Source organism: Clinocottus analis, unplaced genomic scaffold (genome assembly GCF_023055335.1).
Source record: "Clinocottus analis isolate CAN_PGR_092001 unplaced genomic scaffold, fCliAna1.0.p SCAF_14, whole genome shotgun sequence".
NCBI lineage: Eukaryota > Metazoa > Chordata > Actinopteri > Perciformes > Cottidae > Clinocottus > Clinocottus analis.
The window spans coordinates 18,035,637-18,049,032 of NW_027175865.1; the positions used below are offsets into that span (position 1 = coordinate 18,035,637).

The 13,396-nt window shown below is 44.1% G+C and overlaps 1 protein-coding gene across 1 annotated transcript; it reads left to right on the forward strand.

Moving 5' to 3' along the window:
• Positions 1-9,503: 9,503 nt before the first annotated feature.
• LOC137785046 (class I histocompatibility antigen, F10 alpha chain-like) lies at positions 9,504-13,319 on the forward strand. Its single transcript, XM_068576067.1, has 5 exons — positions 9,504-9,625; positions 11,292-11,558; positions 11,974-12,255; positions 12,504-12,806; positions 13,183-13,319. The coding sequence occupies exons 1-5, from the start codon at positions 9,571-9,573 to the stop codon at positions 13,317-13,319; spliced, it is 1,044 nt and encodes a 347-aa protein (XP_068432168.1). The 5' UTR covers positions 9,504-9,570.
• Positions 13,320-13,396: the final 77 nt, after the last annotated feature.

A 13,396-nucleotide genomic window follows, 5' to 3' on the forward strand; every position in this document is an offset into this window, starting at 1 on the left:
TGTTCAGCGTTCCTCGCTGCACATGATAACTGGATACAAACACCACAGAAGAAGAAAGTCTCATCAGTCGCTGAATTAAGTCACTACATTCAAATCTGACAAGAAGAGAGATTTACCAAAACTCTGTTCACGCCCAGGATTCACTTTGAATTAAACGGTAAATAAGCAAACAAAAACAAACAAACGGAAAACAGAAATGCAACAAAAGAAGCGTTTCCCTCCTGGGAACACAGAAACAAGCGGCGGGATGGCAGCGTGACACGCCTCCATCTTGAAAGAGTTCCTGTCATTCGAGGATTTGATGGATTCTCAAATTAAAACGGGTGATTTGGGGAAGAGGAGGGACGTGCAGCGCGACGAGGCTCGGTGATCCGCCGGCACGCTAACGTGTTCCTCCGCTAACGGCTGTTCATGGACGGCTGCCTGCGTGAATGAGCTCTAATGCATTCTGGGAAAAAAAAGCTTTTTTGAAGAAGCTGTTGCCTCTCACCGGATAACGCATGGACATGTTCACACACACACGCTTTCCTCCTGTACACACACACACACACACACACACACACACACACACACACACACACACACACACACACACACACAGTGTTTGATATGCCCCATTTGCCGTCTCATTGGCCCACTGAACCACGTCTCTGTGTGTCGTGTTATTATTATTTTATTATATATTTGTTCTTTAACCACAGACTCCAGTCGGCTGTGATTAAGTCGTCGGCCTCAACGTCACCGCTGCCTGATTAAAGCCGCCGTCGCCACGGTGATATAAATGAGGGTCAAGACTTTGTTGTGAAAAACAAAGATGTTAATGTGGTTGCGGCGAGGAGACTTTGTTGCCATTTGTTTAAGGTTTTTTATAATAGTTTTTTCACCCAACCTTTCTTCTTCCTGGTCAGTTTAGCAATGAAGAGTTTTTTGTCCATCACAGACAATGTTGTGTGACGGACAAGCCCCGGATTTTAGATTTAACTCTCGGGTTCGTGGACGCTTAAAACCGTCAAAAAGGTTCAAGTCTGTCCACGAAAAGACTGAAGAAATAAGTCAACTCAGATTTCAGAGGAGCGTTAACAGCAAGTAGATTGATTAAAAGCCTGTAGTGTTGGCATTATATGTGTGTGTGTGTGTGTGTGTGTGTGTGTGTGTTGTCTTATCATGAAATATTCCTCTACACACCCGTTCTACAATATAAGGCTTTAAAAGCAGGGCTACAGACACAAGGCTGCTGCTTCTCTTTCAGGAGAAAACTCAGAGGCCCGTTTTCCTGAAAATCCTTTTTCTAGGAACTGAGAAAGCGGAAGGTTTTCTAGGAAAAGGGACCCCTGTACAAACACACACACACACACACCACACACACACACACACACACACCACACACACACACACACACAAGGCCCCTGTGTTCTCACCAGTCATGTTTTACTCCATTGCGTCACAGGTTTAACCTCTTGATTGCCCCCAGCCCTTCATCTAAGCATCTCTCTCTCTCTCTCTCTCTCTCTCTCTCTCTCTCTCTCTCCATCCCTCCCTCCCTCCCCTTTGACCCCACATTCCTTCTCACTTCAGCTCCCTCTCCTGGTTTCTGTCTCACCCTTTCTGCCTCTAGATTGTTTACATTTCATTCCTTCCTTGCTTCTCACCCTTCCCTTGTTTGCTTTTTTCCTTGCCCCTCATTTCCTTTTTTCTCCAGACTTCCTTTCTTCCTTATGTTCTTTCCTTCTTTTGTTTCCATTTGTCCCCATCGTTCCCATCACATCTTTATCTACACATTATTTTTTCCCTCCTTCTTTCTTTCCTTACTTCCTTCGTTCCTCCAATTCCTTTCTGATGTAACATCACCCTCTATACTTCCATTTCCTCTCCTGGACTTGCTAACTTCCTTTCCACCTTTCTTCCTTTCCTTCTGTCCCCATTCACTTCCTCACTCACCCTTTTCCTACACTTTCCTCTTCCACTTACTTTCTTTCCTGTTCCTTCTTGATTTCTTCCTTCTCTTTCATGGTTTGTCGTTAACCCTTCCTTCCCTCCATCCTTCCTTTTCTCTTATTGTTTTCATTGCTTCTCTCCTTTCCAAACTTTCTTGCAAGCCTTTAGTCCCTTCTTTCCTTCTCTTCTTTTCTCTTCTTCTCTCCTAATTTGGTTGCATCCATTTTCTACTTCCAACTTTCCTTTCGTACTTCCCTCCCTTCCCTCTGTTTCCTTTCAATTTCTCCCCTCCATCTCCTCTCTTCTCTCTCCTTCACATCCTTCCTCCTCTCTCCACCCTTCCACCTCCTTCCTTCACTTTCCTCCACCTCCTTTCTTCTCTCGTCTCCCCTCCTACTTCCTTCTCTCGTCTCCCCTCCGTCCTTCACTCGCATCTCCGGACCACCTTCCTTCACTTGCGTCTCCCCTCCACCTCCTTCTTTCTTTCCTGTCTCCCCTCCTCCTTCCTTCTTTCCTGTCTCTCCTCCTCCTTCCTTCTCTCGTCTCCCCTTCACCTCCTTCCTTCTTTCCTGTCTCCCCTCCTTCCTTCTCTCGTCTCCCCTCCTCCTTCCTTCTCTCTTGTCTCCCCTCCCCCTTCCTTCTCTCGTCTCCCCTCCACCTCCTTCCTTCTTTCTTGTCTGCCCTCCTCCTTCCTTCCCTCTTGTCTCCCCTTCTCCTTCCTTCTCTCGTCTCCCCTCCACCTCCTTCCTTCTTTCCTGTCTTCCCTCCTCCTTCCTTCTTTCCTGTCTCCCCTCCTTCCTTCTCTCGTCTCCCCTCCTCCTTCCTTCTCTCTTGTCTCCCCTTCTCCTTCCTTCTCTCGTCTCCCCTCCACCTCCTTCCTTCTCTCTTGTCTCCCCTCCTCCTTCCTTCTCTCTTGTCTCCCCTCCACCTCCTTCCTTCTCTCTTGTCTCCCCTCCTCCTTCCTTCTCTCTCGTCTCCCCTCCACCTCCTTCCTTCTCTCTTGTCTCCCCTCCTCCTTCCTTCTCTCTTGTCTCCCCTCCACCTCCTTCCTTCTCTCTTGTCTCCCCTCCTCCTTCCTTCTCTCTCGTCTCCCCTCCACCTCCTTCCTTCTCTCGTCTCCCCTCCACCTCCTTCCTTCTCTCTTGTCTCCCCTCCTCCTTCCTTCTCTCTTGTCTCCCCTCCTCCTTCCTTCTCTCTCGTCTCCCCTCCACCTCCTTCCTTCTCTCGTCTCCCCTCCACCTCCTTCCTTCTCTCTTGTCTCCCCTCCTCCTTCCTTCTCTCGTCTCCCCTCCTCCTTCCTTCTCTCTTGTCTCCCCTCCTCCTTCCTTCTCTCTTGTCTCCCCTCCACCTCCTTCCTTCTCTACCTCCTGATTTAGTTTTATATCATCCCTCCTCTTCACCTTCCTTTCATCTTCCTTCCCTTTCTTCCTGATGTGTCTCCTCCTGTCCCGTCTCCTCCTCTCTTACTTCCTATCCCTCGCTCCCTCTCTCCTCTGGAATCCGTCCGCCCCGCTCTGCTCTCAGAGGATGACTGGCTGGTTTCTCTTTTTCTAGCGAGCCAATTGGCTGTCGTCATGGAAACGGCCCCTAGAGGGTGGCTGTTTGGGAGCAGAGGTGGAAGAGGTGATGCTCCGTCATCCGTGAGCGTGTGTGTGTGTGTGTGTGTGTGTGTCTGTGTGTGTGTGATGGCCTCAGTGCTCAGGTGTGCTTGTACTTGGTGAGCGTGTTAAACTTCACTGTACTTGACATGCATGTGCTTATGTACATGTGTACACATGTACATGTGTAAGTGTGCATGTGTATGTGTGCATGTGTAAGTGTGCATGTGTATGTGTTCATGTGTACACATGTACATGTGTAAGTGTGCATGTGTATGTGTTCATGTGTAAGTGTGCATGTGTATGTGTGCATGTGTATGTGTTCATGTGTAAGTGTGCATGTGCAATACACACTGCCTGGCCAAAAAATAAATCACCACCTGGATGTAACTGCCTACTGTACAAGCCTGTGGGGGCATTGCTATGATCTGGGGTTGCTGCAGTTGCTCAGGTCTAGGTTCAGCAACAACCAGGTTCAGCAATGTTATTCCATAATGGATTGTTTCTTCCCTGATGGCACGGGCATATTCCAAGATGACAGTGCAGGATTCATAGGGCTCAAACTGTGAAAGAGTGGTTCAGGGAGCATGAGACATCATGTTCACACATGGAGTCCAGACCTGAACCCCATTCAGAGTCTCTGATGTGCTGGAGAAGCTTTGCAGCGGTCAGACTCTACCATCATCAATACAAGATCTTGGTGAGAAATTAATGCAACACTGGATGGAAATAAATCTTGTGACATTGCAGAAGCTTATGGAAACAATGTCACAGTGAATGCTGTAATCAAAGCTAAAGGCGGGCCAACCAAATGTTAGTCAGTGTGTGACCTTTTTTAGGGGTGGCGATTTTTTTTTTGGCGAGGCAGTGTATTTTTTAAAACCATGAACGGTAACCTCCAAGAGGGAAACAGCAACACCAAGTGGACAAAATAAGCAACTGCGAGAGCTAGTGGCAAACAGTGCAGCATAAAATAAAGAAAAACCTGCAGACGAAAATACATCACACATTGGTTTCTGGTCTCTCACTCTCTGCACATCCGCTTCCAAACAAACAAAACAGGATTCACACTGAGAAAATATATGTAATGGCGGCGTGATGACATGCAAATGGTGCCACGAGGCTAAATGAAAGACACAAAACCTACATTTTCACGGTCTCAATGACGCAACAGCTGGACACCGTGATGGTTTTAGAGATCATTACCGTGTGAAACATAACCGGTTACATTTTTGGAGTGTATAACCAAATAGGACGACATAATTTTCCACACAATTTACCTTCAGCAATGCAGAATATCAAATTGTGAAGAGAAAAAGGGACTACGGAAGCCTAGGAGGCGCAGAGCAAAAACCCACCTGAGAGGTCATTACCGCACGAACAGATGTAGGAAATACAACTAAATACAAATAAGAAACAATTTACACATAATCAACTAGATTGTTAAATGAAAACCCCAAAAAAATACAAATTGAAAATAATAAATGGGTAAAGGCCTAGAACACAGCGTTTCAACTCTTGACAGAACCGCAATTTAATATTTGTATTTTTGTCGCCAGTAAACAAGTGATATTGTTGAGATTAATATGGATAACCTTTCGTGATAATGCTGTCGCAATCCTAAATAAATGCTGCAGAAAGCCGCTCCATCGTAATGTTTCAAGAGACACACCAACTCCTGTGTGTAGAGATTCACTGTAGGATGTTATCTAACACAAGACATTTAAAATCTGAATGAATGTGTGCTGCACAGGGTACAATATCGTTATGATGATAAAGATACATGACCGTGGTCTTTAATATAAAACATTAGTGTTTTATCACAAGTTAATCTGAGCAGATCACACTTTCCCACTCTTTTAAACTCAAACTTGGCAGCATTTATTCATTTTTGTCCACCCCACTAATTTAAAGACAAGTTAAATTAACTTTAACAAATAAATAATAAAAGTCAACACAATGCATTAATGTGAATTTAACTAAGTTTAACTTGAACAGTTAAGTACACAATCTAAATCAGAGCTTTTATCAAGTTATTAAGGCCGGTGACTTCTCATTGAACTCTCCCTGGTTTAAACTTACACACCAACATGGCATGTCTCCTCATAGTCATGGTCCTGTCACACCTCAAGACCATCACCGACCCACTCCTGGACCCCCTGCAGTTCGCCTGCAGAGCCAACAAGTCTGTCACCATGGCCCTCCACTTCATCCTCCAGCATCTGGACTCCTCAGGAACCTATGCCAGGATCCTGTTTGTGGACTTCAGCTCTGCTTTCAACACAATCAGGAATAAATAAAGCCATAAAGACGTCATGTGGGCCTCTGTGTATTGATAACCGTAAGTATTTAAAAGGGTAGTCTGTCCTTTTCCTCCTAGACCGTTCTGCTGTCTTTGACACAGGGAACCACCAGATCCTCATATCCTCCCTTCAGAACCTTGTTATCACAGGCACTGCGCTTGCCCTCTTCTCATCCTACCTCAACGACCGCACCTACCGTGTAACTTGGTTCAGTGTCAGAACTTTGTCCTCTCACTACTGGGGTCCCTCAGGGCTCCGTCCTGGGTCAACATTACCGCAACAACACGTTCCTTAGCCTGCATCATCGTGACCCCCAGAGATCCCCATGCTTCACGGTGGAGAGATGTGTTTGTGGTGATGTGCCAAACACAACAGCTCGTCTGATGGCCTAAAGCTACATATTTATCTCATCGGACTAAAGAATCTTTTTCAATTGACCTTAGAGTCCCACATCATGTCCAGCGAGTTGGACATCATTTTTTCACCATCTCCTCACTTGTACTTTCCAATGATCTTTTCTCTGAGTTGCTTATACTGTTCTTTTGTCTTCCTGTTGCAATTCTAGCAAGTTATGAGCTCAGTTATTGATCATCAGTAATAAACTGAGGTATTGATCAGCATGAACTCAGGCATTGATCAGCAGTGAGCTGGATGATCTTTTATAAAGCAGAGTTCAAGCCTCAATATCACAACAAATAATAATCATAAATAAAGCTGTGATACTTCTACTTACTATTGCAGTATTTATGCATTATACTGTAATAATAATAAACAATATCGTAAATAATAATCTCAGTAAAGCAGTGAGAACAAAGGAGGAGTGTTTAATCCAATTTAACCTTTAATAAGTGCTTGATCAGCAATAAGTGATGAGCGGTGAAACAAAGTCTCAACTTAACATGAAGGTTAAGTTATAACTGAAAATGAAATTGACTGAAAACTTCAAGACAAGCCATTGAGGACTGAAATAATGAAATAATAAACTGCTCCAGATGAAGCTATTGAGCTCGGCCACTAGATGGCGCCCTTCACCAGACCATAATGCATCAGGCCTTTGACTGGACTGTTCACTACCTTCATGTGTCCTTATGTCACCTTCATTCTCTCAAAACATACTTATGGAAGCATTACCACCGGAAGAAAATAAAAAATATGATTATTATTAGTATTGTTATTATTATAGAAAAGTTACAGCTGATTTGCATATTGTGTACAAATAAAATGAACAGAGTACGTGAGGAAAGCTGTGTCTGCTGCCCGTCAGGAGTAGAATCCCGTCTGTGAGGTCAGAGGTCAGATGAGGACCAGAGACACATTGAACACTGTTGTTCATTGTGTGTACACACTGTACACATGCAAGCTTAGTTTGTATCAAGCAGCTCGTGACCCTCGTATCCGGACAGACAAGACCAGAGTGTTGTGTTCTTAGTCAGTACAAATACTTTACAGTCAACACATTCACCCTGCAGGTTCTTTTTTCTCCATGTGTTTACTGTCAGGGACCAAAGAGACACAACGATCCTGCAGAACACTGTCACACAACAACACACAAACGAAACCAAACGGCCTCATCAGGTGATTTCACAGAAACGCTCCAGAGGGATGTTCTGCTTCTGGCCAGCAGAGGCGCTCAAGACAACAACCAGAGAGGCCTCATGACCTGAACTCTCACAGAACCAGAGGGTTTTAATCAAGTTGCATTGTGGGCGGGTTCATTGTGACGTGTTTTTATGGGCGTATTCACTTCACTTTGCTGTATTTCAGAGCTCAGGGAAGCACGTCCAGAGCTGCTGATCTCAACAGCCCATAATATTCTGCCTGGTTTCTAGTTTCACTCAGAAGCTCAGAAGTGATGATGTTCCCAAACAAACAGACCATGCTGCTCTCTTTCTGAGTCTATCATTGTGATATTATACAGTGCACTGCTCTGAGCTGTGTCCTGTAAATAAAACCAACATTAGTCTCAAGTTTTCATTTTACACTCTTCACAAACGCTGTTTTGTTTTGTTGTGCCACAGTCCAGTTATGTTTTGTGTAAATCAAAATAAATGAAGAATGACTTCCTCAGTCAAGTTTTAAACAGAGAAGCTGGACGTCCATCTCAATGGTGTTTCAGAGGCTTTAGAGAGCATCTCTGAATATTTGGAAAGTAAAGATAATAAATGCCTTCACTAAATATTGGCCACAGGTGACCTTTAACCTACCAAGGTGTGAACAAGTGAACCTGACAGGATGAAACCTGTGAGCTGTGAGCTGCGAGCTGCGTCATGAAGCAGATCAACTAACTGGACCTGCTGCAACAATGAAGTGCTGCTCACACACTGAAGCCTCTGAACAACTGAGGATTCACTTTTGATTCAGAAACATTTAGCTGATAATACTTATGTACTTCCACTGGAGCTGGGTGTCGAACGCAGTACTTGTATTTGTGACGGAGTGTTTTTACATTGTTTTATTGGAACTTTTACTTGTTTGTCTGAAGTTGTCTCGTCAGAAACCGAATGCTGGTTTCCTTTGAGACAGTCCACTCACACGTTAGGGGAGCTGCTGCTTTTCTACAGTTTTCAGACTGTTGCTGAAAGTCATTTGGATAATATTGTATTGTAATAAAGTCTGTTATGTCATGTTTATTCTTTGCACAAGAGATAGACGATGAGTAAAAGCGCTTCTCATCTCCAAGAGCAGTCAGAGTGATCGATGTGCTGAGCATCACAAAGTTACAGGCTTCCACTCTGGAGCTGCTTTTGCATCACAGTGATGACGTCAGAGAGAAGTGAAGGAAGAGAAGAGAGTTCACAAAGGTGAAGAGAGATGATTAAAGAAGACAGATGATTTCACACCAGCAGCTCAGATGAAGTCTCATATTCACAATTTAAATATTCTCCTTTAGAAACACAGTCACACTAATTCATCAAAAGGGTGTCGGACCAAATTAAAATAAGCAATTATTAATTCACAAGCATTATGGATAAACACTTAGATGAAGTGTATACTCATATGATCACCTCAGTAAAGCAGTGAGAACAAAGGACGAGTGTTTAATCAAATGAACTTCCATAACCTTTAATAAAGTGCTTGATCAGCAAGAAGTGATGAGCGGTGAAGCAGAGTCTCAACTCAACTTCAAACATCAACAGAGGTGTTACATTTCTCTCCTTCCAGCAGTTTCCAGCGTCCACAGCTCGGAGTCACTTCAGCAGCACTCGGCCTGTCGGACAGAGATGACGTCATCTCATGTTGCGTTGGAGAAGCTCTCTGACTCTCTTCCTGCTTTGCTCCTCGTCTCTTTGCCTCTCGTTCTCCTCTCAGAGACAAACTCTGAGGTAAAAGACCAACAAGAGAAGCTGATGTGTTGCTGACAGTGTGACCTTTGACCTCCCACCGCATGAACACGTGTCTGCACGTTACATGACGTCACACTACAGACCATGACAGAAGACCCGAGCAGCAGGAGATGAACACGTGAGAATGAATGTCTCCTTCATCCCCTCACACAGGCTGAAACATCATCCTCAGCATACTTCCGCTTTGGTTCACAACCTGTGTGGCTCACTTCTACCTAGTGTTTAGTGACGTACGCGCTCAGCGTGAATTCTCATTGGCGCAGAGGTTGAAGGCTCCTCCTCCTCCTCCTCCTCCTCCTCCTCCTCCTCTCTCCCGCAGTTCAGTTCGGGTCCTGGAGCTGACAGGACGCGTCGCTTCTTCTCCTGGTGAACAAGCAGCAGCTCTTCCCGATGGAGACGTGGACTCTGAGTCTCCTGCTGGTGAGCCTTCACGGCGCGGCGGCGGGTGAGCGACTCCTTTGTTTCAAGTACTTTAGTGTCCGAGGAGACCGCGTTTCACCCGCTGGAGCTTCTTCTGCTGCTCTCGGTGTTTAGTGGCAGGACTTCCTCGAGACGATATGAAAAGTTATAAAGAGTCACAAAAGCTCTTCAAGCCCACGCGAGTAAACCCCGCGCGTGCAGCTCGTTGTTGGTGTTTCCTCGAGGGAGTGAAGAAGGACACAAGTGCGTTGTTTCTCTCCCTCGGCGGCCTCTTTGATGTGGCCTCTACGTCATCACACCAGGATGACGTAGAGGCCACATCATGATACAGTAATAAAGTAGATGTCTGAGCTTCACGCAGTACTCATGAGTTATCTCTGCTCTTCTTCACGTCAGTGTGCACTTCCACCTGGATTATAAAGTGTAGTCTGTCTCTGAATAATTCATGTTTCATGACTGAAGAGCAACCAGAGGAGCTTCATATTCTATATCAGCCTCTTGTAGGAAATACACAACAAAGATCTAGAGAATAATAACACTCATCAGTGAAGAGCATCAATATGAAGTTCATATTGTTTGATCTCTACATAGTCTCTGGAGGTGATGATGATGATGATGACTTCTGACTCACACACTGAAACACACATCAGCTTCTGAATTCTGAATATCTCCTAAATCCCAAGGTATATTTGAATATTTTAAAGCTATAATATACAGAAAACCATTGTGAATATAGATAATAAGTTCATATATGTGTTAGTGGTATATTAGTTTATGATAGTACACAGACAAGGGAAAAAAATAGATAAAACTAACTAAATGTTATTTATATATGTATATTGGTAAATATACATATTGGCTGATAAGTAACAAGACATGAAGTGAAGAAATGTCAATCTAAATTCATCAACAGGCTTCATACACAGTTTGTCCTCCAGAGGGCAGCAGTTCACTTTGAAACTTAGTTTCTATCTTCGTCACATGAAACAACAACTAATGAATGTGTATCAAGTGTTTATGTCATGTGTTCATATAAAAACACTGTCAGCTGATGTACTTCATATTTCAACTGTATTGATGTCAGTATCGGCCTCAGAAGGCCGCCTCCGTCTGGCAGTACTGTTGAAGGGTTTGATGTACGAACAGGAAGTAGATTTATTACCAGACAGATTTGCAAAAGAGTTTTGTGAGCAGTGCAGAATTATTAAGTCATAAATATGAGGAACATGCATTCAGGCGCAGAGGACAGCGGACGAGTATCTGATGGACAAAAGTCCCAGACACCTGCAGAGCGTTTACTCTGCTGAGACGTTCAAACATGTTTATTCTTCTTGGATTCTCTTCATCCAACTGATATTAAAGGAAACTCTCATAAATATGAGCGAGGAGACGCTGCTTCCACATGAAGCCGTGTCCATCGGGACTTTTCTCTGAGGCCGTCATGAAGTTCAGCAGCTGGAGTTTGACACAAAGAGATTTGGAGTTCAACTTCAACACAGAAGAACACGAGGAACGTTATGTCAGGAAGTAGAACATGTGTAATCTGATGAATATATGAAATATCACATAAATCACAGGCAGACGTCTTGAATGTTCTTCTTGATTCTGTGTGCAGGAAAACAACTTTGTTCAGAGATTTATTAAAGTGTGATATCAAAAGTGAAAACAATGACGTTGACTTTCTGTTCCAGTGATTCACTCTATGAAGAACTTTGAAACTGCGTCTTCTGGACTTCCAAACTTCCCAGAGTATGTGTCTGTTGGGATGTTTGATGAACTTCAGGTAGATCACTATGACAGCAACACCAGGAGAGTAGAACCCAAACAGGACTGGATGATCAGATTCACAGAAGAGGATCCTGAGTACTGGAAGAGTCAGACTGAGATCTATTTCAGCTCCCAGCAGGTCCACAAAGCCAACATTGAAGTAGCAAAGCAGCGCTTCAACCAAACTGGAGGTTTGTTTATGATTCACACGTTTTGTTTACATTGTATTTTAGTCAACAGATGTCACAGACACACACACACACACACACACACACACACACACACACACACACACACACACACACACACATATAATTTCATATTAAATATTGTTTATTGTTGATGAGACTAAAGAATGTTTCAGAATGTTTGTTGATTGATGGATAAAATCATTTCGTAATCAATAATTATAACAATCATCAGTTTTATCCATAAATATCTATATAAGGACTACAGATTAGATCAGATTACCTTCATGTGACCAATATATTTTAATTAATATTTCATATTTAATGAAAGGTTTTATCAACAAACATTCTCTCTCTCTCTCTCTCTCTCTCTCTCTCTCTCTCTCTCTCTCTCTCTCTCTCTCTCTCTCTCTCTCAGGTGTTCATATTTTCCAGAGGATGGTTGGCTGTGATTGGGATGATGAGACCAACAAGGTGGTCAGAGGTTTTTATCAGTATGGTTTTGATGGAGAAGACTTCATATCCTTTGACATGAAGACAGAGACATGGATCGCTCCAAAACAACAAGCTGTCATCACCAAACACAAGTGGGATCATGACAAAGCATGGATAGCACAGATAAATCACAGCCTGACTCAGCTCTGTCCTGAGTGGCTGAAGAAGTCTGTGAAGTACGGGAGCAGCTCTCTGATGAGAACAGGTAGAGTCACATGACCTGATGTCTCTTCATGGACACGATGCTCATGACCCTTCTCTTGTTGCTGAGCAACAGTCTCATGCAGAGACCCACTGAGTCTCTCACATGTCTCCTCCTCCCTCTGCCTCCTTCTCTCCTTCACCACACTTCCTACCTCTCTTCCTCCCTCGCACTCATCACCACTCCATCGTCTCTCTCTCTCTCTCTCTCTCTCTCTCTCTCTCTCTCTCTCTCTCTCTCTCTCTCTCCAGAGCTTCCCTTGGTGTCTCTCCTCCAGAAGTCTCCCTCCTCTCCAGTCTGCTGCCACGCTACAGGCTTCTACCCGGACAGAGCCTCACTGTTCTGGAGGAAAGATGGAGAGGAGCTCCACGAGGACGTGGACCACGGAGAGATCCTCCACAACCACGATGGAACCTTCCAGATGAGCGTCGACCTGAATCTCTCCTCCGTCCCGGCTGAAGACTGGAGGAGGTACGAGTGTGTGTTTCAGCTGTCTGGTGTGGAGAAGGACAGTGTCACCAGACTGGATGAAGCTGTGATCAGGACCAACGCAGGTGAGACTGAGACCAGGAGGGATGAAGGCTAACACGTGTTCTGTGAGTGAGAAGCTTTTAGTTTGTGTTGAATACCACTTTGTTCTTGTGTTGTGTGGTTTCAGCTGATGGACGCCCCAAAAAATAAAGTCTATATCTCTCTGTCTTATATTTTCTTTATGTCCGGTGTATAATTTTCTAAACTCAAGTGCACGTTGGTTTCGTTCATTAGGAAAAAGGTGTTTGTGCCAAAGTGGTTCCTTTATTTTTACGTAATTATTTTTGCAATTGTCACAAATGAAACAACGTCATTTTGTGTTTTTACAGAGACACACATCAAAGTCCTAACCAAAGTGATTCACTGCCTCATCTTTTGTCTTGTTCTTCATCTCAACAGAGAAGCCCATTGACACCACCACCACCACCACCATCATCATCATCATCGCTGCAGTGGCTGTTCTCGTCCTCGCTGTGGTCGGATTCATGGCTTACAGAAAGAGGAAAGGTGAGAAACTCAAGGATTTCCAGGTTTGACGTTTCCTGTTCTTCTTTGATTTGAGCCTTTGACTTCCTGCTTATCAGGTTGCAAAGTGAAAGCAGCTTCAGGTCAC